The 27,662-nt window shown below is 38.7% G+C and overlaps 1 protein-coding gene across 2 annotated transcripts in view; it reads left to right on the top strand.

The window, feature by feature from the left end:
* Positions 1-27,453, top strand: part of CEP41 (centrosomal protein 41kDa) — a 50,257-nt gene extending 22,804 nt beyond the window's left edge. Inside the window, exons 3-13 of one of the 2 annotated variants that reach the window (XM_010831669.1) lie at positions 4,399-4,506; positions 4,633-6,471; positions 8,788-8,835; positions 13,323-13,384; positions 14,613-14,682; positions 19,809-19,953; positions 21,611-21,762; positions 22,136-22,203; positions 23,269-23,383; positions 23,837-24,052; positions 24,995-27,453. In XM_010831669.1, coding sequence (XP_010829971.1) covers positions 8,796-8,835; positions 13,323-13,384; positions 14,613-14,682; positions 19,809-19,953; positions 21,611-21,762; positions 22,136-22,203; positions 23,269-23,383; positions 23,837-24,052; positions 24,995-25,143 — 1,017 coding nt within the window. In that variant the 5' untranslated portion in view covers positions 4,399-4,506; positions 4,633-6,471; positions 8,788-8,795 and the 3' untranslated portion in view covers positions 25,144-27,453. The remainder of the gene's footprint in view (positions 1-4,398; positions 4,507-4,632; positions 6,472-8,787; positions 8,836-13,322; positions 13,385-14,612; positions 14,683-19,808; positions 19,954-21,610; positions 21,763-22,135; positions 22,204-23,268; positions 23,384-23,836; positions 24,053-24,994) is intronic. The other variant, XM_010831668.1, reaches the window with a different exon arrangement.
* The last annotated feature ends 209 nt before the right edge of the window (positions 27,454-27,662 follow it).

A 27,662-nucleotide genomic window follows, 5' to 3' on the forward strand; every position in this document is an offset into this window, starting at 1 on the left:
TGGAGAGTGAAAAAGTTGGCTTAAAGCTCAACATTCAGAAAACGAAGATCATGGCATCCAGTCCCATCACTTCATGGGAAATAGATGGGGAAACAGTGGAAACAGTGTCAGACTTTATTTTTTTGGGCTCCAAAATCATTGCAGATGGTGACTGCAGCCATGAAATTAAAAGACACTTACTCCTTGGAAGGAAAGTTATGACCAACCTAGATAGCATATTCAAAAGCAGAGACGTTACTTTGCCAACAAAGGTTTGTCTAGTCAAGGCTATGGTTTTTCCTGTGGTCATGTATGGATGTGAGAGTTGGACTGTGAAGAAGGCTGAGCGCCGAAGAATTGATGCTTTTGAACTGTGGTGTTGGAGAAGACTCTTGAGAGTCCCTTGGACTGCGGAGATCCAACCAGTCCATTCTGAAGGAGATGAGCCCTGGGATTTCTTTGGAAGGAATGATGCTAAAGCTGAAACTCCAGTACTTTGGCCACCTCATGTGAAGAGTTGACTCATTGGAAAAGACTCTGATGCTGGGAGGGATTGGGGGCAGGAGGAGAAGGGGACGACGACAGAGGATGAGATGGCTGGATGGCATCACTGACTCGATGGACGTGAGTCTGAGTGAACTCCGGGAGTTGGTGATGGACAGGGAGGCCTGGCGTGCTGCGATTCATGGGGTTGCAAAGAGTCGGACACGACTGAGCAACTGAACTGAACTGAACTGGTAACAAAGTCTCTTAGTTTTCCTTAATGAGAATGTCTTGATTTCTTTTCTTTCCTAAAGGGTGTCTTCTCTTCGTATAGGATTCCAATTGACAGTTCTTTTCTTCCAGCACTTGAAAAATATTGTGCCACTTTCTTCTGGACACCTGATTTTTGATGAGAAATCTTCTGTTATTCAAACTGCTTTTCCCATATAGGTCAGGTGTCATTTTTCTGTTGCTGCTTTTGAGATTTCTTTCTTTAGTTTTCAGAAGTTTGACTATGATAACATCTTACTGTGGATTTCTTTGGAGTAAACGCCAAACAGTATTTCCTTCTATTATAAATCTGAAGTTTATATTACTTGCCAAATTTGATAGTGTTGAAAGTATTAGTCTCTCAGTCGTGTCTGACTCTGCAACCCCATGGACTGTAGCCTCTGTCCATGGAATTCTCCAGGCAAGAATACTGCAGTAGATTGCCATTCCCTTCTCCAGATCTTCCCAACCCAGGCATCAAACCTTGGTCTCCCAAATTGCAGGCAGATTCTTTACTGTCTGAGCCACCAGGGACTGATAACAAATTTGAAAAGGTTTCAGCAATTATATCTTTGAGTGCATTTTCAGCCCCAGCCTCTTTCTCATCCTTTTTGGTACTCTGATAGCATCTCATCACAGCCCAACAAAGATGAAAATCAAGATTCTCCATCTGGCCTTTATGGGCAGGTAAGAGTAAGACATAGCTTTTCTGTGGAATGCAACTGGAATAAGGTAGTTATTATCTGATAGTTTTCTGTCTTACTGTCCTTTGGCTGGAGATAGCAGATTTTTGTTAGGAATTTTTTCATCTGTTGGTATATTTGGATTTCTGGCTTCTTCAGCTCCATGTTGAGGGTAATGAGACAAAAAACAAACACACACACCCCCAGGTAGCTCAACCATTATGTCGTTGCTCAGGTCCCAAAGTCCCTAGCCAATCTGCCTTCCTTGCTCCACCTATCAGAGTCTTCTTATGTTTGTTTTATATATAATGTCCAGTATTTTTTAAAATTTTAAGTATCAGTTCAGTTCAGTCGCTCAGTCGTGTCTGACTCTTTGTAACCCCATTAATTGCATCACGCCAGGCCTCCCTGTCCATCACCAACTCCCAGAATTCACTCAAACTCACATCCATCGAGTCGGTGATGCCATCCAGCCATCTCATCCTCTGTCGTCCCCTTCTCCTCCTGCCCCCAATCCCTCCCAGCATCAGAGTCTTTTCCAATGAGTCAACTCTTCACATGAGGTAGCCTAAGTCCTGGAGTTTCAGCTTCAGCATAATTCCTTCCAAAGAACACCCAGGACTGATCTCCTTTAGAATGGACTAGTTGGATCTCCTTGCAGTCCAAGGGACTCTCAAGAGTCTTCTCCAACACCACAGTTCAAAAGCATCAATTCTCCGGCAAGGTGATTTATAATGTCATGTTAGTTTCTAGTGTATAGCAATGACTCAGTTTTATACATATATATATATATATATATACATAAAATGTATTTTCTTTTTCAGATTCTTTTCCACTATAGGTTATTATAAGCTATTGAATATAGTTGCCTGTGCTCTACAGTAGGACCTTGTTTATCTATTTTATATATAGTAATATGTAGCTTCTAATCCCAAACTCTTAATTTACCCCTTCCAGGATTTTCTTTTTCCATTCAATCTTTTTTTCTAACTGGGTATGTTTTCTTAAATTAAGATATAATTTACAACCATAAAATTCAACCTTTAAAAATGTACAATTCAGACATTTTTAGAACATTCACAAGGTTGTCAGACCATCAATACTATCTAACTGTAGAATATTTCTGTGTGTGTGTGTGTGCACGCATGCTCTGTCATGTCCGACTCTTTACAGCCCCATGAAGCCTGCAACTGTAGCCTGCCAGGCTCCTCTGTTCATGAGATTTTCCAGTCAAGGATACTGGAGTGGGTTTCTGTTTCCTTCTCCAGGAGAATCTTCCCAACTCAGGGATCAAACCCATATCTGTTGCATCTCCTGCATTTGCAGGTGGGTTCTTTACCACTAGCGCCACCCGAATATTTCCCATTAAGAAACCCCATACCCAAAGCAGTAGTTTCCTATGCCTTACTCTTACCAGCTCCTGGTAATCACTAATCTATGTTTTGTATCTCTGACTTTGCCTCTTCTGAATATTTCATAAAAATGGAATCATACAGCATGTGACCTTTGTGTCTGACTTCTTTCACTTAGCATAATGTTTTCAAGGTTCATCATTGTTCTAGCATGTGTCAATACTTTATTTTAATGCTAAACAATATTCTTTTATATAGCTATTCCTGATTTCTCAGATGGTAAGGAATCCTCCTGCTGTGCGGGAGACCTGGGTTTAACTCCTGAGTTGGGAAGATTCCCTGGAGGAGGGCATGGCAACCCACTCTAGTATTTTTGCCTGGGGAATCCCCATGGACAGAGGAGCCTGGTGGGCCACAGTCCATGGGATCACAAAGAGTTGGACACGACTGAGCGACTAAGCACAGCACCACAATTGGTGTATCTTCTCATCATTTGATAGATGTTTGGTTTATTTATGCTTTTTGACCATAATGCTGCTAAAACATTAGCATACATGTTTTTTACCCTGTTTTCAGTTCTCTTGGTTATATACCTAGAAGTTGAATTCTTGGTCAGATGTTAACCCTGGGTTTAATTTTTTGAGGAACTACCAAACTGTGTTCCAGAGCAGCTGCACTTTGCATGCCCACCAGCAGTGTAGGAGGGCTCTTTTTTCCTCCACATCCTCAACAATACTTGCTGTTGTCCATCGTTTTGATTATAGTCATCTTTGTGGGTGTGATGTGGTATTTTCATTGTGGTTTTGATTTGCATTTTCCTAATGAGTAATGATGTTGAGCACCTTTTAATGTGCTTATCGGCAATTATACATCTCCTGTGGAGAGATGGCTATTCATATCCTTGGCCGGTTTTCTTTTTTCAGTTGGGTTATTTTTCTTTTTATTGTTGAGTTACAAGAGTTCTGTTATATACCCTGGATAGTAGACCCTTATCTGAAGGATAATTTGCAGATATTTCCTCCTATTTTGTGGGTCATCTGGGGATTTTGTTGTACTTAGCTGGAGGAGTAGAGAAAAGTACATCCTACCTCATCTTCCTGGAAGCAGAAGTCTAGTTTTATAATACCTTTGGAAGGGCCAAAGTGTGCTTCATTGCCGGAAACCAAGTGTATTTTAAAGTCGGTATGGAAGAAATGTAATTCTAGTGTTTGATTTTTTGTTTTGGATTTTAAAAATTATGTTAAAGTCAATTTAAGGGAAAGATTTTCATTTTTTTCTATTCATTTTGTGTGTGTGTGACTTACCTCTCTGTATAGTCAGTACAGCAGCCTATGGGTTACTGATCTCTTTAGCCCTGTGGCTAGCCATCAGGGCCTGAGACAGCCCAAACCTCAGTGTTGTGTCCAAATGTTACCACTTATGTGTGTCTGCCATAAGGCGAAAAGTGTGAGGAATCCTGGCTGTGAAAACACCAGACTGACTTTAAAGGTCAAGTAAAAGTAAGGAATTCCTGTCTGAGGTATGATTTTTAAGCTCTGCAGTCAGAGCAGTAGAAATAGGCACAGGAACAAATGAGCATTTCTCATTTCTAGGCTAAATAGATGGGTCTTTAATCTTTTCTTACCAAACAGTGAGCAACTCAGAGTTAATCCCAAGAAATCAAGAATTTTGTGGCATCTCCAATCTTCACCCAAATCGCCTTCTACTGATTTCTTCAAAGCCAGATATCTTCTTCCTGGGTAAAGATAATATTTTATTTCTGTCCTTCTGACGCTACTTCTCTTATAAATTCAAACACCATTGTATAGCCATGGCTAGAAATATCGGAATTATTTTGAACTTCAAATATTTCTTTTGTTCCATAGGTTCCTGAGTGTATCTTCCCAGCTCCCCAGCACTGCCAGACTGTGCCCGGAATGGATTATGCTTCCGATGAAATCCCTGCCGGCGTTTTGTTCAGCCACCGCCGCAGGGCCCTTGTGTATTCTCAAGCACCCTCTCTGGGTTTCTGTCTGTAGCCCTGCAGGCTGATTAAGGGACAATTTCCAAACCACAGGGCTCTCCCTTTGTTAGTCTCCTAAACGCTTTCATTCCTGGCATTATTCTCTCATTTCAATCTATATTCAATCTAATTTCAAATTTCTTTAGCTCTCTAAAATTCCATAGACTATCTCCACTCAGTCTTTTGTAGCCATTTTTTATTTTTTAAAAATTCATCTTACTTTTCTTATCTCCATACAAACTAGTCATTTTCTTTTTTTCTTCTTAGTCTTTACTTTTCCTGAATATCTGCTAATAGCCTTGATCCTAAGCACTGAAACTCATTACAGACTAGGTACTCTTCATCTTTGCTTGGTATTTAATTCTGTTTCTTATACCAAAGGAAGAAATGTATGTGAAAGCCTTTTACAAACCAGAAAGCGCTATGCGCTCGTGTAACTTATTGAGATTAACAAAGGACCTCTGTGCCTCTTTTCACGCTTTCTGCTCCTTCCGAGCCAAAAGAACTTCTCCATAGAGGAGGGAAATATTGAAGAAAAATAAAGCAGTGGAATTGTCTCTTAGCAACTGAGTTCCTGCCTTATAAATCTTAACCACTTTAGATTATTGCTGCTCAAAATCACTTGCTTTTCTTACTGGCTCAGTACAAATAAGGTTATTACATTATAGGAAAACAAAGGAAAAACTCTAATGAATGAGCCCCTCAGTTCGTTGATTGTGCTGTATCTTTGCTTAGCAATATCAATATAGTTGTCTCTTTCTCTTGATTCCATTTGTAAAACCTTTTTATATATCTCTTTTTGGAAACTTAAATTATAAACTAAGTAGAGGCTAAATACCACCTTATACATTTCTATTACCTGAGTCCTGAAACAATATAGGTCATTTAAGTAGTACGTAACATATATGTACTATATATAAATCAAGTTGTGTATAGCTTAGAGAAAATCAGGCATCCAAAAACTCAAAGCAATTTGGGATATGATTATTTACATTATGATATGATCCATTATAAGGATTCTTCAGCTAGTACATCTTCATAGTATTTCTTATTTAGCAAATATTTTTGAGTGCCTCCAACACTAGACAGTGGAAAGGATAAAGATATTCTGTGTGTGTGTTTGTGTGTCTATGTGCGTGTAAATAGTTATTTAGGGCTTTCAGTATAATAAGATAGATAAGACTTACACACAAATAAGGCAGTACAATGATAAATGCCTTGTGAGCGGTAAGCTGAGTGTTATAGAAGTTCAGAGGAGGGAAAGGTCACTTCCAGCTGGGTGAGCTTTTATGATTATGTGGGCAAGGTGACATATTAGCGAGCCAAAGACTCACAGAGTTTGTCAAGTTTAATAATTAAGGCAAGACTGAAGAGGTAGGTAAGATGTTGGCGCCTTCAGCAGTAGAGCAAGGAGTTTAAACTTCAGTCAGTAAGCAGTGGGGAGCCACTGACTTTCTTTTTTAATCAAAGTCTTGTCTAGGAAAATATATCTGGCGGTAATGTGTAATTTCAATTAAAAAAATTATTCTGTTGATAGTCTTTTAGCCTTCTTACTTTTGTATAAAATAAAAATATGTTTATAAATAAGTCAATTATAGAATTGATTCATTTGTATTCTTTTTAAAAGGTCAAAAAGCTGTTTTCCGATGAAATTAGATCCAGTAAGATGAGCTGCTTAGTTAAGATACAAGCAGTACATGAGGTGGGGTAAAAATACTACTTTTCGTACTTTCTAAAATCATTTTTAGGGATTTCTCTTGTGTTGATTAGTCATTTCTCCAATTGAAGCAATGCAGAAATCTTCCGTTTTCTTTTATTTCCCCCCTACAGGAGAGAATGAATAGCCATAATGAAAAAAGCTTCTTATCAATAGCACTCTTAGATTTATTCCTAATTTTGCCAAGTATTTGTACACCTCTGCAAAAGACTTTGTATCTGCCTTCTCCTTTAGTGGAAAAAATAATCAGTAGGAATGAAAACATACCTCACAGGGTCATTGTGAGGCTCTGCTGGTACAAGATGAAGTGCTGTGTAAATATTCTGAACATGTTGTTAACTGACTGAGAAATGGATTTTAGACACATTGTTAGTGGAAACTGCTATAGACTGGAAATGCAGTGTTTTAATAATAAAGACTATCTGATAAGGTTGGCTATTGTTTCCCATGCATAGCATGCCTCAGGGAATTTGAGAGCATGAAATGGTTCCCACCTGCTACTATGAAGAAAGTAACACTTCCTACGTATTTACCTCACAGTGAAATCATGTTTTTAAAACAGCACAGCTAGAGAAGCAGTGTGTTTCTGTGAGCCATGTTAGAAACCAGGAGGTTGGGAATACTAATCTCGATTTAGTTACTAACTTGCTGTCTCCGGACAAGTCAGTGGACCTTTTTGTACCTCAGTTTTTCGGCAATTCTGGAAGGAGACCTGAAGCTTGCTTCTCCAGTGAAAAGAAACTAACTGCCACGTCAACAGCCTGGCATTGAAAGGGGCCTAGGAATGTGCAACCAGAAGCTCCTATAAAGTCGTTTAAGAGTAAGCCTGTGGGACAGTGAGGAGCATGCCATTTGCCCTGTCTTCTAACCCAAGTACTGACCAGTTGAGTTCCCGCCCAAGTGCAGACTTGCACAGGAGAGGCTGTGAGTCTGGGAAGGATTCATGGTTTCCACTGTGGAGATCTGGTCAACATCTCAGGTTCATTCCAGCCTGAAGAACCTAGAAAAGATCATATTTGATTCCAGCCTTGGGCTTTGGGCCTTTTCGGATCTCTTCTGAGGTGTTCTCAGTGTCTGTCTTGAGAAGCCTCAGGCCTTCTGAGCAGCCCTACTACTGTCACGTCTCTGAGCTTCTGGAAGGATACAGTCTGGGTCCAGGACTGCACTGAATCAGTCCTGCTCTTCGGTTCTGATCTGGGGACTGTGTGTTGCCAGATGAAAAAAGAATGTTCTAACTCAGTGAAATTTTATTCCATGATGGTATAGATTTAATAATAACAAGTGATGTTAAGTTGTTTTTTGAAAATGTGCTTTGGGTTTCAGAGAAATAATTTTCTTTCTCTGCTTGTCACCTACACACGAAGAAAAGTTCAGAACAGTGCTGAAAACCATAAGTTCATACCATTAATCGGGAGCACTTCTTTTACCCAAAGTTTGTGACTGAAACTGACTAGTTGCTCTCAAGGCTTAAAAGTTAGGAGCACAGTTTTAGAAATGAAAAAGTATTTTTAGTGTTTTCCTTTTTTTTGCTATACATGTTAGGTGCCAGATAGAGCTTGCTGTGCTGAATTGAATCAAATCGAAGTATGCTCGGTAAAAAATAATAGCCCCTGGCTTGAGAACCAGACTTTAGTTCATTTGGAAACCATAAGGATCCTGGCCCAGTTTTAATGCATGAAAACTCTCCAAACCACCTTGGCTAGAACCTAGTGTTATAGAACCAGGCCATAAAACATGAGGGTGGGGGACTCCCCACAGTGCTGAGGATCTGCTGTGATTTCTCAGCAAATCAAATCCATGGTGAATACTGGTGTACAGACTGTGTGGTCTAGTTCAGGCTGCAGTATCAGCATGAATAGTGGAAGACCAAGTTCAGGGAAGAGAAGGAAACCACAAAGATTCAGAGAAAAGGAAAGGGTTACTTGGCCGGGCACGGCAGCTCATTTTAGACATTCAGAGGTTGTTGCTTCTTTCTCTTCCTCTGCACACCTTCCCCACAAAAAAAGCTTATGGGGCAAATAAATGGAGGATGAAAGGCTTAACTCAGAAACAAAAGAAATTACATAAAGCGATCATTTGTAGTGCCTGGGGGGACTTCTTAATGTTTATTGGGTGTGCACCTCAGCTTAGCACATTTGACCAAAACATTTCCCGGGATTCCTTATCTTTTAACAATGCCGTATAAAGACTGTTTACTATGTCTGATCCATTTGTCTGCTGCAGTTCTGTAAAAACAGGATGGGAAGGCTCAGACGTCATTTTCTTCCATTAAAAGCATATTTAAAATCCTTCTCTTTTTAGGTAACAGTATGACTAAATACATTGAGAAGCTAGAAGAGATCAAAAAAAGTGAGTAAGACTATTTATGGTGTGGGGTAATGGAACCCTATAGTGGCTCTGGAAGTTGGTTATTAACAATCCTAACCATACTCTACAGGTGACTCACATACAAAGCTATGGGAGTCAGGTGAGCATGGCAGATGCCCTGAAGGATGTGGGGAACACTGTACCATCGGGTCAGCTGCTGAGGCTGTGGTCTTTGGGTCTGAGTTCTGCCCACCTTAAATCCCATGGGAGATATTAATGTTGGAATATGAAATAATCTCTAGCTAAGCAGTGAGAACCCCAGCTTCTAGTTTCATTGCACTGCAGTCTTTATGATCTGTATTCAAGGTACTTAATCTTTCCTATTTTCTTATTTTCTCTGTACCTGAGATAGGAGTAATAATATCTTATTTCATAGCATTCTTTTCAGTATAAATTCGACAGTATTCACAAAAGAGAGGTGTGAGAAAGAGCTTATTCTTAAAGTAGTGTTATGCATTATAAATTCATTACAGTCAGCTTTCTTTTAATTAAAAATCATATTTCATACACATCCTTTTAAAAAACTAATCTTTGGCAAAGATATGCTTCTAGTCAGTGCATTGCGCTTGCACAAAATTATAATTTTTCAATCTGTGTCCAAAACAGATGTAAAATGTACACATCATGGCCAGAATCAGAGAAGCAGGGACATCTGTTTTCTTAGATGGATTTGCTCATAGCTTCAGTAGGAGAACCCAGTGCTAGGGCAGTATTGAGCAGAGAGGTGCTCTGATTGGTAGCAGTTCAGGACCTGGCTCTGGTAGAATATACCTTCTGAGAAGAAAATATTACAAATCCAGAATTCACCAGAACTTTTGTTTTTACATACATAGCAGGACTTTTAATTTAAATGATAATGTTCCTGTTCCTTTTGAATTGCTGCAGTATTGAGAAACCCCAGACAATAGACATGGACTCAGGAGCAGCTCCTGGAGAAGGCAATGGCGCCCCACTCCAGTACTCCTGCCTGGAAAATCCGTGGACAGAGGAGCCTGGTAGACTGCAGTCCATGGGGTTGCTAAGAGTCCGACATGGCTGAGTGACTTCACTTTTATTTTTCACTTTCATGCATTGGATAAGGAAATGGCAACCCACTCCAGTGTTCTTGCCTGGAGAATCCCAGGGACGGGGGAGCCTGGTGGGCTGCCGTCTATGGGGTTGCACAGAGTCAGACACGACTGAAGCGACTTAGCAGCAGCAGCAGGAGCAGCTCCGTGCTGAATCTGTTATTTGCTACATTCAGCTATAGGGACTGATGCTATAGACATTTGTTTTTTAATGTGTAATATCACAGTATCCTTTTTTTCTTATATATTTTATACTTTATACATTTATGCTATATATTTAAAATGTTATGTATCTGCAAAATATTCCACTTTACATTCATACATATGTGTATATTAAATTTTTAAACTATGAAAAAAATCTTGTTTACTCACCTAAACTTTATTGTTGTCATCCTTAATTCATCCACTGGGTGCAAAATTCAACTGGCCTGCTTCTGTTCTGGTTTGTAGCCTTTTTCACCGCCTAAGCAAAGGTAGCCGAGTGTAAACTCACCCATCCACACCAAAATTTGTCCCATATAAAAATTGTCCCATGCCACCCAGCTTGCTGAAACCCTGTTTAAAATATTCCTCATAAAAGCACAATGTGGTTTCTGTGATATATCAACTTTAAATGGAGCTTATCTCCCAAAAGAAATACCTGTGGGTTAGAGTCCTTGAAAATGCGTACTTCACCTTCCCTCTTCAGAAGTTGTGGGCTTCCTTTTAGTAAGACAGGAGGTTCCACTCACCTTGTTTCATACACTTTGTGCTGATTCTCCAGCTAGAATTACTTCAGATTCTGGTTTGGGATCTACATCTTGGAAAATATTTCCTTCTCTTTTCCCATCTTCTGTTGTAGGTGTTCTTTTGGGTCAGAAGGAGGAGAGAATGTTGCCTTGTTTTGTGACACCCTAAACCCATCTCTTTTCTCAGATTACCTTAGATGCCATGTCTTTCTGTGAAATCACAAACCTTGTCCTGTTACTTCCTTTGATTTGTCTTCCAGTGTGAGCCCAACTTCCCTTTGCTAATAACGCGTTTTAACAGAACCCTGAAAACGCAGAATTCCTTTGTGATCTGAATATTCTTTCAACTCTGCCTGGGGAAAATAGACACCCTGTGTCTATTGACCATTCACAAAGCCCATTCTTGGCTTCTGGTGGTTAGATGACACTGGTTGGACCCGGTGTGAAGCATCCTAGATAGTTAGGTCTCTGTCCTTCCAGTAACTCGAGAGAGACACACTTAGACTCCAGACTTACCGGAGAAGCAACACTTGATAACATATCTGAAACTAGGATTGTTTGTCTCCATTATAGAGTCCGGGAGAAGCTACAGTAGCAGAAGCTCCATTCTTAAAGCTCTGTTCGCCCTTGCAGGGACAGACTGACAGAGCTTTCCAAGTTATCCTCTTTATAAAATTTAAGACTTACTGTAAAGCGTCTAGCTTAATCTTTTATCTGAGTAATAATGTCAGAAAGTCCTCATGATGGCTGTCCTTCTAAACCAGAACCAGGTATGTAGAGTTCAGGTTCAAACGTGCAGTGCAATTTCTAGTGCGTATGAGAGGATGCTGGAAATGCCGATCATTAGAAAACAGCAGTGCCTGTTTTCTTATTTAAGGTGATTTCTATATAAAGAGGATTTTAATGTGTGTATTTTGTACATAGAATGTGAAGAACTAGAGTAGTACTTCCAACTATGTTAACTATACCAAAAGAATAGCAATGGATAAATGCCACAGTGCAAACTCCTTTTAAAGCTATTGACTATTTTCATTGGCTGACTTATTGCCGTTTTGATTTACATAAATGACTTTGGGTGGGCAAGCTGATGGCAACTGAGAGAAATACTGTAGTTGAGTTGCACTTTCTAAAGCTTCTGCTCAGCTTATTCGGGTCTGCATTCTGATGTGTTTCAGAAGCTACTTTGCGTCTGGGTTTGTTATCTTGTTGTATCTAGAAGAAACTGTTTTAAGAATTTCCAGGAAGAAAAATCAATTTTTAGCCAAATTGCTATCTTTAGGACATTTTAGAACAGAGAAGCTTTAGTTCCTCATCAGAAAGAGTCTTGAGGTACCTAGAGAAGGCATGTTTTTAAGATCCTATCATTTCCCGACTCTGAGCTTCAAGGTGTTTGGTAAACCATGCTCACATTATCCTCCAAAGTAGCTATCTGGTGTGCGCTGGTGTTTTGGAAAGTTCGTGGGAATGATTAGTATAACCAAGTAAATAATATTAAGTACCTTTAAGCCTTTCCTTTGCTAGGATTCTTTGTTTATGAGACTTGAGTAATTACCCAGCTAACCTTCAGTAATTCTGAAATAATGAGGTAGTATTTAAGGAGTCAAGAATGTCAATATATAAACTAGAAGAAGAGTGAGGAGTAGGGTGGGCAGGAGTTCCATGCTGGAAACTCTTCAGAATTGGCAAGTCTTCTTCAGAAAAGTTTAGGGAGGCCAGCTTTTAACATGCCTCTATGGGACAAATAATAAAGTGAGTTTGGCTGTATTTCTTAACTGTTTAACAAATGGATGCAAAAGTTTGAGTTATGTCTCAGAATTGTAAAGCTAGCATTGAATAAATATTGATGTTTTCCGTTGATTTTTCTTTTTTTTCTAATTTTGGTTTTTAAAAAACCCACAATACAAGATTTACCATTATAAATCTTTGATTATAAATTTTTCAGTGTACAGTTCAGTACTGTTAAGTATATTTACTTTGTCGTACAATAGATCTCCAGAACTTTTTCCTATTGCAAAACTGCAATAAGTTGATTTTTATTGAAGTAAAGTTGAAGGAAAATTGATATAAGAGATTATCAGGACCAGTCATAAGTTTGTGCCCAGTATTGACTCCAGGAAAAAAAGGTCTTCCTCCATTTCTAGCATAGTTTGTAACCTCAGGAATAATTATTCTCTTTCTAGGACAGAGACAGAATACTGGGGTATAAATGTCTTACCAGCTTTTGACCTAGGGCACCTCAGCTTCTCTGGGTCTCTGTCCTCATTTGTAAAATTCAGATATTTATCCCCTGCTTGTTCTGAAAAGGATTTAAAGGACTTACAAAAATGTATGCTATACAATGAGGTCAAAGTAGAGACAGCATAGTAAGGATAGTTGTAGACCAATAAAAATAAAGGGAAGAGGTAAAATTGCTGGACCCAAAAAGGTAGCTTAGAATTTCAGCTGGAGGCTTCTCCTGGCCAAAGCAAAAATGATATAACACCTGCCACATTTAATTCTGAGGGTATCAGGAAGATCAAGTGAGGTAATGCAAGGAAATACATGTAGATAACTGGAAAAATATACCATTTTTTGGTACATTTCTTGATGAAATTTCTTGATGACTAGAAAGAATTAGTACCTCCAAGAAAGCAAAATAAACCTGGAAAAATCTTTGTCCCGTTCTGCTTTGCAGATTATAGATACAAAAAAGATGAGCTTTTCAAGAGACTAAAAGTAACAACTTTTGCCCAGCTGGTAAGTTTAATGATCTTCCATTGGAGTAAAGACTATCTAATTTGTGCTACTTTCTGTATTTCTAAATTCAACTCTGAGTAATGTTTGCAGAGGGTTTTCTTCTGCTTCTTTATATTTCACCTATGAGAGGGCTAATTGGGATGAAACTTTTTTTCTTTGAAAAGAACTTTATACAGTAAAATATAAATTCTACTTTTTAATCATCAAATTTGTAGTTTAAGTTTTACTTTTCCTTGTCAATTTATCTTAATAATGAGAATCTAGAATTCTGGGTTCTTTATTGCTTGGACATATTTCTCTGTGGAAAGCAGGTAATCTCCCATCTATGACTGTACTCTTTTTTCCAAGTCTTTCTGCCATGGGCTATTTTGTTACTTTAGGAAAGTCACTTTCTTCTTTCATTTGAAAATTATGGACAAAATGTCTCTCTGGCCCCCAAACAAAAGTTCCAGTGATATGCAACTCAAGGTGGATGTTAGTCTAATGAGCTAAGTTGTGAAAAGTGATTTATTTATTTTTTAATTTGAATTTTACGTACCATTTTTTAAATGTTTATTGGAGTACAGTTGATTTATAATGTTGTGTTAGTTTCAGGTGTACAGCACAGTGAATCAGTTATTATATGTATATATATTCTTTTTCAGATCCTTTTCTCATATAAGTTATTATGGAATATTGAGTTCCCTGTGCTATACAGTAGGTCCTTGTTAATTATCTATTTTATATATAGTAGTATGTGTATATTAATCACAATCTCCTAATTTATCACTTCCTACAACAGAAAAGTACTTTAAAAACTATGTATTGGGTGTACAACATTGTAATCAATATATCCATAATTACATTTATTTCTTCACTGAATAATTTCTAATACAATGCTGTTATGCATTTTTTTAAGAAATAGCATGTTATATTGAAACTAGAATATACATGAAGGCAGTTTTAAACCCTTATTTATGTTTCTTGTCCAAAATTATCCTTTTGGTCTTTTGAGTTTATTGTGTAATGTTTTAAACAAGTTTTTTCTTCTGGAATTAAGAAAATGTAATGTAATTACTGCCGTCAAAGTAAGAAGACCTGAGATTTAGTCTTCAACTGGGAACACTGACAGTTTCTTAAAACAGGAGATCTTTGATTGATATTTCCTCGTCTTCTGTTAAAACCAGAATTGCCTCTGTTTAAAGACAAACATACACACATCTACACATTTCATTCTGTTTTCTATCAGGTCATCCAGGTTGCGTCCCTATCTGATCAAACACTGGAAGTGACAGCTGAGGAGATTCAAAGGCTAGAAGGTAATGAGAATTGAGGATTTGGGGAAAATAACAAGTTGACCATTTGACTGTGGGATCCTGTGCTATTGTGTTCACAGGGACTTTGATGTATCTGTCTGTAATTAGATTGTGACTCTGAGAAATGCTATCTGCTGCTTTGCTAATTCTTATTTCTTTAAAAAAAAAAAAAAGCTGTCTGGTTTACTGGTTGTAACATTTTTAGTCTTAAATGTTTTAAATGTGTTTAATATACTAATTAATTTTTTAAACAAATATTTTTACTGCTCTCTGTATATGTACAGGCCACAGAGTTAGGTGCTATGGGACTACAGCTGAAGATGAAAAAGACACAGCTCTGCTTACATGGAGTCATGTGAATTTCTGTCATATGAGTAACCTTGTCTTTCTGTTGTTATTTTCCTCCCCAATACATGTGTGCACGTGCATACCATGGCCTCCAGGGCCTGGAATCTCAACAGGTGCAAGTTAAGGGTGAGACTGTCTCAGGCTAAGGAGCAGCCTGAGCAAAGGCACGGAGAAGTCCAAGCGTGTTTGGGGAATCACATAACCCAGTCTGGCTGGGGTCTGAGTGAGGGTTATGAGATAAGACTAGCAAGACAGATAGGCACCAGATCTCCTTTCTTAAATACCAAGTTGAAAAGAAAGCCTCTTAGGTGTACTGTCATGAAAAGAATCCACAGAGCAAAGGTCTTTATTCATCCTGAAGTCCTCAGCTGTCAGTGTGCGGCTGCTTGTTGAAGGGGGATGTGTTTTGTTAAGGTTGATGTAGGCCAGGAATTTGACTTCTGATTTCAAGACAAGTTTCTCAGGAAGACTGAACACTGGGTTTGTACAACTCAACTGTCATTTCCCTGGGCTTGTTTTTGTTAGGGAGGATAAAGAGAATCTGAAAAAGGCAGGAATTTATCTTTTGACGGATGCCTCTCACACTGCAGAGAAATAAGGGCTCTTTGTAATAGAGATAATTGAGTCTCCTCATACGAGTACTCCCAGTTTTAACCTGGTTATTATAAAGTACCTGGATTTTGTCCTTTAATTCATTGTCGAGATTGCAACACCAGGACATATGGGCACATGCAATTTTCTCTTCTGAGATAAATTTGCAGAGCAAAATAGGCTCTTGTAAAGTAGGACACCATAATGTGTGAGTAATATTAGTGTTTTTAGTGCTCTATACAGAATAATAACTCACTCAGTAATGCTTGTAGAGCAGATTGTATCTGTATACACATTGGCTGTTTTTGAAGGAATAAAATAACTCCTTTTATAATATTTATTTTTTCCCTGCTTTAAAATATATTTCTAGAAAATCAGAAACCTGTTAAAAAATATAAAGAAGAAAATTAAAATAACTAATAAACCCTATTAACATTTTGGTCTATTTTCCCCACCCAAATCCATACTCTTCGTATATAGTTTTGTATTATACTGCTATCATTGAACATTTTATCATGAAAACTTTGCTATTAAATAGATTTCAAAGCTCAATTGTAAAGGCTGTGTTGTCATATAATGTCTAGCCTTTAGATATGCCATGATTTATTTAATTATTCTCCTATTGTTGGCCATTAATGTTTTTCTGATTTTTCATTTTTATGAGAGAATGTTGTAATGTAAATACATAAATTTTTATATGGTTCTGACTTATTTCCTGAAGATAAACTGCTGCAGAGGGTCAAAGGGTGGAACCGTTTTAAGATGCTCAGCGCTGATTCCACATTATCTCCAGAAAGGTTCTACTTGTTTGTATTCCCACCGAACAAATAAGAAGACCCATTTCTCCCCATCCTAGCCAGTGCTGAATAGTTCTCACTTTTGTAAATGTTTCCCAGTTTGATGGATGAAGAACGGTATATAATAGTTTTAGTTTTAATTCATCGGAAAACGAGATCAAGCCTTGGCATACATGTCTGTATTTGTTGGCCATAGATATTTCTTCTTTTGAGGACATGTCCTTTCTTGCTTTTTTCTAATGGAATGTTCATCTTTTACTTACTGATTTGTAAAATCTTTAAATGATTATGATCTCTTTATTCATTGGAAACCAATATAGCCTTGAAAATAAATGAGAAAAATCTTTACTTGATGTTATTAAGTTAAAAAAAAAAGTAAACAACAAACCATAGTGTAGAGCAGTATGAATAGCGTCTTTCTGGATATGTAAGAAGAGGAGAAATAAATATATGTAAAATATGTAGTTGTTTCATTTTTGGAAGGAGACAAATATTTGAAGGTAGTTCCCTTGGGGGAAGGGGCCTGATGGCCTGCAGTTCTGGAGTGCAAAGAAGGCTTCCTTTCCGTGTTAACAGTTTTATCTTGATTGCATTTTTATTTTGTGCATACAATCTTTTTTCTACTAAAGAGCTAGTTTTAAAATATTAATGAACTAAGTATATTAACCTTTTCTCACTTACACATGTCATGGATTTTTTCCCTAATTTGTGATTTTTAATTTTCTTTGTGTTGACTTTTGACATATTTGAGGTTTGCATTTTTTATGATTAAATCTGTTAGCCTGATGTATTTTCATTTTGGTGCTTTAGAGTCATAAAATCCAAAATAAGAAGAGGTTATCTAAGGTTGCTTTTTTAAAATAGTTGGCAGATTATCCCAGCACTATTTATTTAATAGTTCTTACCTACTGGTTTTTGTACCTTTAACATACATTAGATTTATATATATATATCTATCTCCTAGGATTTGTTTCTGTGTTCTTTGTAATTTTCCATTGTTCTACTGCACTGTTTTGATCCTTTACCTTTTCAATATATGTGACTACTTGAAAAGGCAGATTCTCCGAATTACATATACATATATCTTTTTTCTTCTCATCTTTAAAATCCTTTTAAGCTTTTTTTTTTTTAAAAGTCCATTGGGATTTGTTTTAAGGCTGAAAATTAAATTAGGAAAGGATTAACATCACTTTACTTTAATCACTAAGTCAGGAACATGCACAATATGTCACTCTCTCTTCATTCAGGTCTTCTTTAATGTCCCTAAGTAAAATTTTTATAAGACCTATAAAGCACTTATCAGTTTTTATAGGGCCTTTACATTCTTTAATAGGTTAATTTTCTAGGACAGTATATTTTGTAACTAGCTGTTATCGTAAATGAGATGTTCTTCATGTTATTTTCTTACTGGTATATAGAAAAAATATTTTGATTGTCAGTATTTATTTATTTTATAAATAGCTTATTTTTTTAAATTAACCTTACAATCTAGATTAATTTTAAAATCTAACATATTTATGAATATTCTCCTTATTTTCATAGGATTCTCTTAAAGTTTCTAGGTATGTTATATGCAAATTAAAATTTTATATTCTCTTTAATAACTACACTTCCTATTTCTATTTATTCTCTCATTATACTGGTTAGAACAGCACATTCTCAAGCCTTTTGGTACTAGTCTTCCTCTACACTTTATTTTTGACGACCTCAAAGAGTTTTGGTTTTTGTGAATTATATCTATTAATACTTGTGATATTAAAAATTTAAATAGAATTTTAAGAATATTTATTTGCTATTTACCTTAAAAATAATAATATTAACCCCATTGCAAACATAAATAACATTTTTATGCAAAATAGCTGTGTTTCCAAAACAAAAATATATATGAAGCATAACATTGTTTCACACTTTTTGTAAGTCATGTTAATGTCTGTTTTAACAGAAGACAGCTAATATCTCATACCTTCTGCATTCAGTCTGTTGCAATATACTCTTTGGGCTGAAGTAACCTGAAGAAAATCTGGCCTCACCCAGATCTTAATTGAACAAAGGAAGAACATTTTAATAGCCCTTTCATATAATATGAATATTTTTCTTTGACACTACATCAAAACTTGATAGCTGGTACCTTCTTAAAGGTTGGTTGTAGTGTGGAATCTGAAACCATATCAATGAACTTTTCATACCCTGTTACATTGAGCCCATTGGTCTGTTTTGAACTCTGAATGTATTTTTTACTCATACATAATTTTATAATATCATTCATTGGTCATTTGGAAAGTACTGATGAGGCCTTCCCTGATAGCTCAGTTGGTAAAGAATCCACCTGCAATGCAGGAGACCCCGGTTCGATTCTTGGCTCAGGAAGATCCCCTGGAGAAGGGATAGGCTACCCACTCCAGTATTCTTGGGCTTCCCTTGTGGCTCAGCTGGTAAAGAATCCACCTGCAATGCAGGAGACCTGGGTTCAATCCCTGGTTTGAGAAGATCCCCTGGAGAAGGGAAAGTCTACCCACTCTAGTATTCTAGCTTGGAGAATTCCATGGACTATATAGTCCATGAGGTCGCAAAGAGTTGGACACGACTGAGCGACTTTCATTTTCACTACTTTCACTGAGTTAAGAGTTATCTTCCAAATGTTGACAGATTTCACTACACAATATCAAAAAGTCACATTTATTAACCTCAACACCCATCTTACCAGGAAAGTCATTAAGATGGTAAAGAAGTCAAGCTCTTGGTGGCAAATAGTTTCCAAAATTCTATTTTTGTTTAAAATTTAATCATTGCAACAAATACCATTGGTTGTTTTCCTTGAAATGAGAAATTCACTTAGATCATCTTTTAGAAAATATATGCCAAATGCACAAACCTAAATAACTATAGTTTTCATGTCAATTTTTCTTCCACATAAAAGTGGAGTTCAAGGCAAAAGCAGCACGAATCCCACACATACTTTCCCTTGAAACACCAATGGGATGTTAGTATGTAGCAAATTTGTTGTGTGTGGATTCTCCCATTTCATCACACAGAATATTTTAAAGATGTGTTATTTAAGGAGGACATTTAATAAAAATTATGATTACTACTTTATCAGGGACTTTTAAAAAAATGTTACTGCCATGGTTACCCTCAGTGCAAACTGCAGCTTGATAAAAAAGACAAATAACATTGTAGTATTATGAAAATAGTTTTCACCTTTCAGATCCCCTGAAAAAGGGTCTTTGGGACTCCTGGGGTCCACAGACTACAGTTTGAGAATCTGTATGTTAGAACTTAGAGAACAGTTTAATAATGATCATATGAGTTCCTTTTCTCCACCTACTTTCAGTGGAACTACCTAACAAGTAAATACAAATTCTGAGGTTAAATTTATTTATTTATTCATTTTAGACAATGATTCTGCAACTTCAGAGCCTGATGCTGAAATCACTGCCAAGACCAACGGGAATGGGAGCCCTGGGGAGCAGTCGCCAAGTCCCGTGCAGTTCATAAACAGTGAGGGAGCCGGGGACTTTAGCCGCTCAACTCTTCAGAGGTGCTCTTATCAGATTCATGTTTTTACTGCATTTTACCTTCATTAATCTATGTACCATGTCAATGATTTAATTACCTTAGAAACAGGTTGGTGTCGTGAAATCCCACATTTTCATCCCAGCCATTTGATTTTCTCTATATATAAATGCCACCTCCTGAATCTTTTCACAGCATTCTTAGTTAATGCAAGCATATATTGATAGGAGAGCTTTAATTTTCACTCCTCAACCCCTTTCTTCTGAGCTTTCACATATGCAAGTTTGCTATTAGGACTCAGTTTTACAACCACTGTCTTTTGACTCAGAGTATGATTCCCCCCTCTCCTTTTCTGTCTGCTGCAGCTTATAATTACCCTGTCTAGAATCAGAAGAAAAACAGAGCGCCACACATAGTGCTCTGATATTAAATAGGTGCAAAGGAGAGTGAAAGCAGCCTTGATGTCAGCTCTCCAATGCACGGGGCAGTTTCACGGTGCAGCACGTCCTCACCTGTATTCACTGTCGGTTATAAGATGGTACTAATGTTCTGCACGTATCCATCTCTTCTACTGGTAAAACAGGTCTACCAGACAAGCTAGTTCTACTGGGGACAGCACTGCTCTTGTCAATCGCACTACTATTATTTTCATGACTACTTCTGTGCAGGGACTCTAAAATTGCATTCAAAACAAGATAGACGAACAAGGCTTCCGTGAGGATGTAGTTTCATATGACATAGTTTTTTCTTCTTTGATCAACAAAATATGCACCATATGGCATAGAGTTGTAGCTTTTCATTGGATTTAAAGGCAGACTTCGACTTGCTGTGATGGGAGAGGAGCTATTGCTACAGACCAACCAGCCTGTGGTTTGGCATGTGTGTCTCCATATTACCAGAAGAGTGATCATCTTCTTATCCCAGTGCAGATATTTCACTGCTTGGCATTTTGCTCATAACACATGTTTTCTCCAACTCATGTTTGTGCCACATTTTGCCTATATTAACCTGGCAAGCAACTTTGGTAATTCTGTGACTTCAGAAATGGGTCAGAAACAAACCTTCCTCATTTTAATCGTAGTATGCCACAAAATCTAAAAGCCTCTTCAACCTTAACCTCATAACCCATAAAAATTTAAGTGACTACAGATAACTATTAAAGACATTGAGGATAAGACATACTGGATAAGTCACAGTATATGAAATATATTAAAACACCATTGTTACTTTATGTTACATATAATATACATAGAAATGTCTTCAGTTTTCCTGTCCGGTCAACCTTATTCTTTCCTTTTGCTCTGCTTTCTTACACTCATCAAAATTCCATTGGATTAACTGTTCGCCTCTTTCTTTCTCTGAATGCTGCCCTTGTTGCTGGAGGCAGCATGTGCCCTACAGTTTCTGCCCCCTCTGCCATGCTAATGACCTAACATGCACTCTCTGAAGGTGAGTATGGACAGTGGATCCCTTCCTTGGTGTCCAGGGTGATAGAATAAGAATCCATCCATAGTACCTTGCATTCAGAGACAGAACTGAGAGCCCATATCCATTTTCCTTTTCCTTTGAAGTGTTTTTTGAAAAGACATTGAGCACTCTTGTCGCCATTCTGAAGAAACGCATTTGACCTTTAAGCCACCCACCCCTGACTAGTGTCTGCCGACCTACTTTTGCACTTGCAGCGTCATCAGTGGTGTTGGGGAACTGGATCTAGACAAAGGGCTTGTGAAGAAAACAGAGCCCAATACCAAAGACAAACCTTATCCCGACTGCCCTTTCCTGCTGCTAGATGTACGAGATAGAGACTCTTACCAGCAGTGCCACATTGTTGGAGGTAAGAGAGAAAGGCTTTTCAGTGTCTCACTCCCAAGAACAGAGCCCGGTCCTGAGCCCAGGCAGACTCGACCCACACCCCGTGGTCAGCACAGTGCTAGCCAGAGGGGTTCCGGGAACCTGTGAGTTGGCTCCACCGCATGCTCTGAGAGAGGCTGGGGAAATTCTCAGAGGGATCAGGGGCCCAGGGCTAAATGTCAGAATGCTTCCTGTCCTTCACTGTGTCCTGTTCTCTTCTCTCTCACAGAAGCATTTAGGTTTATCACTAGTGAGTTTGAAAATATGTTTAACTCTTAGATGTTAAACCAGCTAGGGATTGGAGCCAAGTTGTACTGAGAACTACAAACTTCCTAAGCTTTTTCTTCTCTTTGCAGCTTACAGTTACCCAATTGCAACTCTGTCTAGAACAATGAACCCTTATTCAAATGATGTTCTTGAGTATGTATCCTTTGTTGTACTTTAAGGAGTTGGGTGGTATAAGGATTGTAAGAATCAAATTTATTACCGATATTAATTAGCTAACTTAGCATATTTTAGAATTTGGATCTTTAGCTATTGCTGAGGCTGCTTTCTAGTCCGTCCTGCAGTTGGACGAGAAACGTTAGATTAACAGTTAGGATCTACTGACAGTTAGTCCTAAGACATTTTTTTCCCCAGAAAGCTTTTTTTTTTTTTTTCATTTTCCCCAAGTAAAATATAAGGATTGAATTTTTTCCTTCTATTTTAATTTTTTTCTTCTTAAAATTTTAGTTTGCTTTGCTCATAAAAATTGTACAAATAGAAAATTTAAATACTGAAAAATATAAAAAAGAAAACTGAAATCCCCGATAACCACACAACTGCACAAGAAACTCTTAGGGAATCTTTTGTGTATGTTATTCCAGGCGGCCTTCTATGTCGTCTTTTTAACAAAGTGGAAGTCATACTCAGATATATAATTTAGTGTGTTGCTTCCCCCACTTCCTATTACTTGAATTTCCCCACACTAACACAAGCTCTGTATAAACTCTGTTTTTGGTGCAGTAAAATATCTGATCTTAAGATTTACTGTAGTTTACTAAATCATTCTTCTCTGGAGGACTGGACTTTTAGGCGGTTCCCACTTTTTTACCGTTCTCAGTAAGGCTGCAGTGGACACACCGGGCACTCAAGTTTTTATGTTTCCTCATCTGTAAATGGAGTTTATAATAATTGCTCTCCAGGACTGTACAGATGAAAGGGCCAAAGAGTATACAGTATGTAACTAGTGCCATCTTGGAGAGAGAGAGATATATATATATATAGAGAGAGAGAGTTATGTGTACACACACACACACAAGAAAAGGATACCAGCTTGTGCTGGTTTTCAGCACAGGAAAAAAAATCCAGGATGCCCTGAAGAGGGGTCATCCCGTGCTCCCTGAACTCAAGATAGGCAAACCTTGACTGCTTTCCTTCCTTCGGCATTTCTGTATAGTCTAGGAGCATTAGCTCAGTGTGGTCAAACCTTAACTCATGTGACTGTTAGAAAAATGCCCACGGCAAGATCATCATCCTGTATGACGACGACGAGAGGCTGGCCAGCCAGGCGGCCACCACCATGTGCGAGCGGGGATTTGAGAACCTCTTCATGCTTTCTGGAGGTGAGGGGCTATGTTCTGCTTAGGACTTAAAAGGCAAATACTTGGACTCACACTCCTTCTGCTTCACTCCTAGAGTTTCCCCCCTCCCCTCCCCTGCAGAGCTCAGAATTCAGTATTCTGGAAATAGAAAAAAAACATGCTGGCGGAAGGGAGTCAGGATATGTGAAACTTCCCTTACCTCAATCAGCACATGTTTCTAATTCCTGAAAGAATGATGTTGCTTTATGGTTCTGTAAGAAAGCCTTAATGCTGAAGACTTGAGCAAAGCAATTTCTGGTGGAATTCTCAGAATCCCACATAACAACGGACATTTTCTGGTGTAATTTACTTAATGGTGAAGCAATTAAGAAAGATTTCCCGTCCTTGTGTTGAGGAGACACGTGGGCTCCTTTCCAGGTTTGCCTTGGCCTTACCATGCTAACAGTGCTTTTTCTGATGATCTTCCATACCCAGGTCTAAAAGTCTTAGCTCAGAAATTCCCAGAAGGACTGATTACAGGTTCCCTGCCAGCATCTTGCCAGCAGGCCCTTCCTCCTGGTTCTGCCCGAAAACGATCCAGTCCCAAAGTGCCACCCCTACCAGCTGAAAATAAATGGAGATTTACCCCGGAAGACCTAAAGAAGATAGAATATTACCTGGAAGAGGACCAGGGTCCTGCAGACAATCCTAGTAAGATATTTTGACCTTTGGAAATAATGTTTCTGTAGAACTTGAGATTTACAGCTTTGAACATCAACCTCATCATATGAGAAGCTTGATCTCTTATATTCAGATTCTTAAAATATTTGCAGGGGGGAGGGAAATATGCAGGTGCTATGTGAGGAGAAGGGAAATGAGTGAGCGGAGGTGCTCCCAGATGATGGCAAGAATTAGGCATTGCACACAGACAACTGAAAGAAAAGTTTTCAGTCAAATAAAGTGGGTATCTTAGGAGGAGCTGAGAGGCTAAGCTAAAGCATTCAGATTCCTTCTTGGAATACAAAGCATTCCATCTTTCCCCTCATCATTACCATTGTTTAGTCGCTAAGTCGTGTCTGACTCTTTTGCCATCCCAAGGACTATAGCCTGCCAGGCTCGTCTGTCCATGGGATTTTCCAAGCAAGAATACTGGAGTGGGTTGCCATTCCCTTCTCCAAGAAGGTCTTCCCAACCCAGGGACTGAACCCATGTCTCCTGCATTGGCCAGTGGATTATTTACCAGTGAGCCACCGGGGAAGCCCTTGATTCCTTCTTGGAAAACTTTGCTTCCTTCTGCTGCTGCTTCTTACACTTCCAGCCTTTCCTTTGACACAGTGCTTTCTCTTTCTCCTCTAGTCGTTCCTGTTCCTTCTCTAGTGAGAAGGCATGACGAATAGGCGAGGTTGGTTGGGACAGTGGAGAGGAAGGAAAGAACAATAATCTGGGTTTCCTTCCATCCCTACCCTCTTCCCCACCTTCTAATTGATCTCAAGGCTCAAGAGTAAGTTTTAACCTAAAGAAGATGCTGAACAGAACTTCATTAGCTTAAAAGTGGTGTGTAGCATAAGACTTCATTAGTTTAAAAGTATACTTGGCAGATTGTCTCTGCAATCATTTTTGCAGCTCTGCTCCCTGCTTTCTTGCTTCCTCCAGGCCGGCTGAGCCAAGCTAACGCTTCTGGAAGAGATGCCAAGGTTCCAGGCACCCGCAGCGGTCAGAACCTGCCTGCCGGGGGCCCTGCCAGCCACCAGAATCCCCGCTCACTGGGCAGTGGCCACCTGCAAGGTAAACCCTGGAAGTAAAGGACCTTGTCTGCCTTAGTCAAATAAATGTTTTCTCTCCTTTTGGAACCCCGAGCAGTTCCCAAGTTGGTCATTTCAGAAACTGCTGCAAAGACCTCAGCATGTGTGCCAGGCCCTCTTCCTATCTCCAACTCCTTTCCCACATCCAGCTTGGGAAGGATTTTTACAAAAACCAGAGGCATGACAGGCTCTAGTGTCCTCCCTGTTGTTTACAGAATATTTAAGTCTCTGAAACTGAGTAGGAAAAAAGTCTTAATTTTTTTAGGCTTTCATTTTTTAAAAAATAAGGTCGAGTTTGTTTTGGTCTGTGTCCTGCATTGTTTTGTAACTACTTCAGGCACATCTGTGTGTCCTTCCCAGCCAGTTCTTTTTCACTCAGTGTTCTTGGTTTCACGAAGGTTCTCTAGGTAGGCTTTGCAGCCTGAGAAGCTGCCCCTGGGGGTGCAGATGATTCAGAGCCGCCACCAGGGTCTCCATCAGGTGTGGACCCGCTGGCTGAGGAGCTTTTTGCCCAGCACCCACCCGATGCACGTTCTGTCTTGAGTTTGGAAGCCGATACCTGTAAGCATTACTGAGTTAGGACTTAGTAGCCGCTCTCACATGTGTGCGAAGCTCCCCCTCACGAGATGTTCTGGGGCCAGCACAGGTGATGATGTGTGCTCAGCCACCCTCATGGGAAAGCCCTATCCACTGTACAGGGCTGGGTTGAGAGCCATTCATTGAAGCCCCCTGGAGTCGCCCCTCATTTGTGGTTGGTTTATTAGTTGTAAATTTCCATTATCCAGCTCAGGCATATTCATATTAGATGGGTAGAAATCATGGCCCCTTGAAAACACTGGCTTTGGTTGGGTCACCACCAGCACACAAGGTGAGGACGACTCCACAGCCCTTTGTCAGAGCTGACAACCCCTGAAATCCTTGCTTAGAAATACAGTATTAGTCTAATTGAGTAATTAGTGCAATTTCCTGCTTACTTTTCATTCTCATGACTGAGCTGTGATTAGGAGGTTGTGATTATAGATTCTTGTTTGGCCAGAATTTTGAATCGGCATTAATTGAATTGCTAGATGACTGACATTCATTCCATTTAATTGGGGGAACAAAAGACCTCAGGTAAGGATGAGGAACTCTGAAATCATCAGGAAAAGGAAAAAGAGGCTTGTTAATTTTTATGGTCTGTGATCTGTAGTTGTGATAAGGGACTGAGGAATAAATTGTGCTCTTTGTCATGGCAACCAGCCTCTGAAAAGCCAGCTGAAAATTGCCTATCCTTAGGTGGTTATTGCTGCTGGGGAAGATTTGTCTTAACAGGACTCTTTTTCTCACCACCAAAAAAAAGGTATCACAGTATTTCCAGCATGGGAAGCTGTATTTGTAGGAGAAATAAAGGTAATAAATATCTTATAGAGACATATGGAAAAATAACTTTCAGATTCAGCCCAGTTCTATTTTAGTGTGTTTATTCTTCTCTACTTGATTTCCAAAGTGCAACATTTTCCGATGCTTTAGAAATCAAACAAACCAGGGACATTGTTCAGATGTCAGGCCGTGCCCAATTTTCCATAAGATTCAAGAATCTTGTATAAAATTCAGCCAACGTACACAAAGCTTTAATGAGGAGCCTGTCATGTTTCCCCATAAATTTATTGCCTGAGAACTAAGTTCAGCCTTTTGCTAATGCCAAAATGCTCTGGCTTTTTATTTTCTTTACAGCATAGATTTTTTTTAATGCAAATTTTTCCACATTCAACTTTCCCCTAGCATGGACAAGATTTTCAGCCATTTTGGACACATATACATTTTTAAGAAATTTTTTTTCTCTGTGACAGAGTTCTGTTTATTCCATTTTCAAGTCAACTAGTCAGGAGTCTAGATTTCCCCCACTGGATTCAGTTTTACAAGTGAGTGGTAGCCCCTTTTGTTCCTATTCTGCATTCCCATCACCACACAACACTAGAGCGTTTGAAATGGCTGTGTGTGTGTGTGCACAGTCAGTGTAGCCGATCCTATTAGAGTTGCTGTGCGTTTACTGGAGAGACCTGGCAGGTTGACTGTACTGACGTGTGTCTCTCCATAGTGCTTTGCCTGTTGGTAGGGGTTTTATATAACTGCTCCTCAAAGACCTGCTCTCATTCTGTACTTTTTGTGTTAAGTGTCACTCGCAGACAGTTTTTACACGCTCACGGTATTGCTCTGAATGTTCTGCATGACTAGTTTCTTCATTAGATTAACTGACATGTATTATTTAAGTGATCTGTGATACTCTGTGCAATTATGAATGTTGACGATTAAAGTACATAGTTGTTAATTTGTTGTTTGCTATTAATATGCTGAAGTCTGCCAACTTCTCTCTCCCTCTCTGTTGAGATGATCTGTGGGGAGTCACATGAGCCTGGGGTGATTGGAAAGTGTACTTCTTTTTGCTGTATCTCCCAGGAACGCCTAGTTTCTTTGTATAAATGAATCAGGAAATCATTCCAGTTAGGGCAGGAGACCTTAGCTCTCCAGTTAGAAGGTCT

This window comes from Bison bison, unplaced genomic scaffold (genome assembly GCF_000754665.1).
Source record: "Bison bison bison isolate TAMUID 2011002044 unplaced genomic scaffold, Bison_UMD1.0 scf7180017864530, whole genome shotgun sequence".
NCBI classification, from domain to species: domain Eukaryota; kingdom Metazoa; phylum Chordata; class Mammalia; order Artiodactyla; family Bovidae; genus Bison; species Bison bison.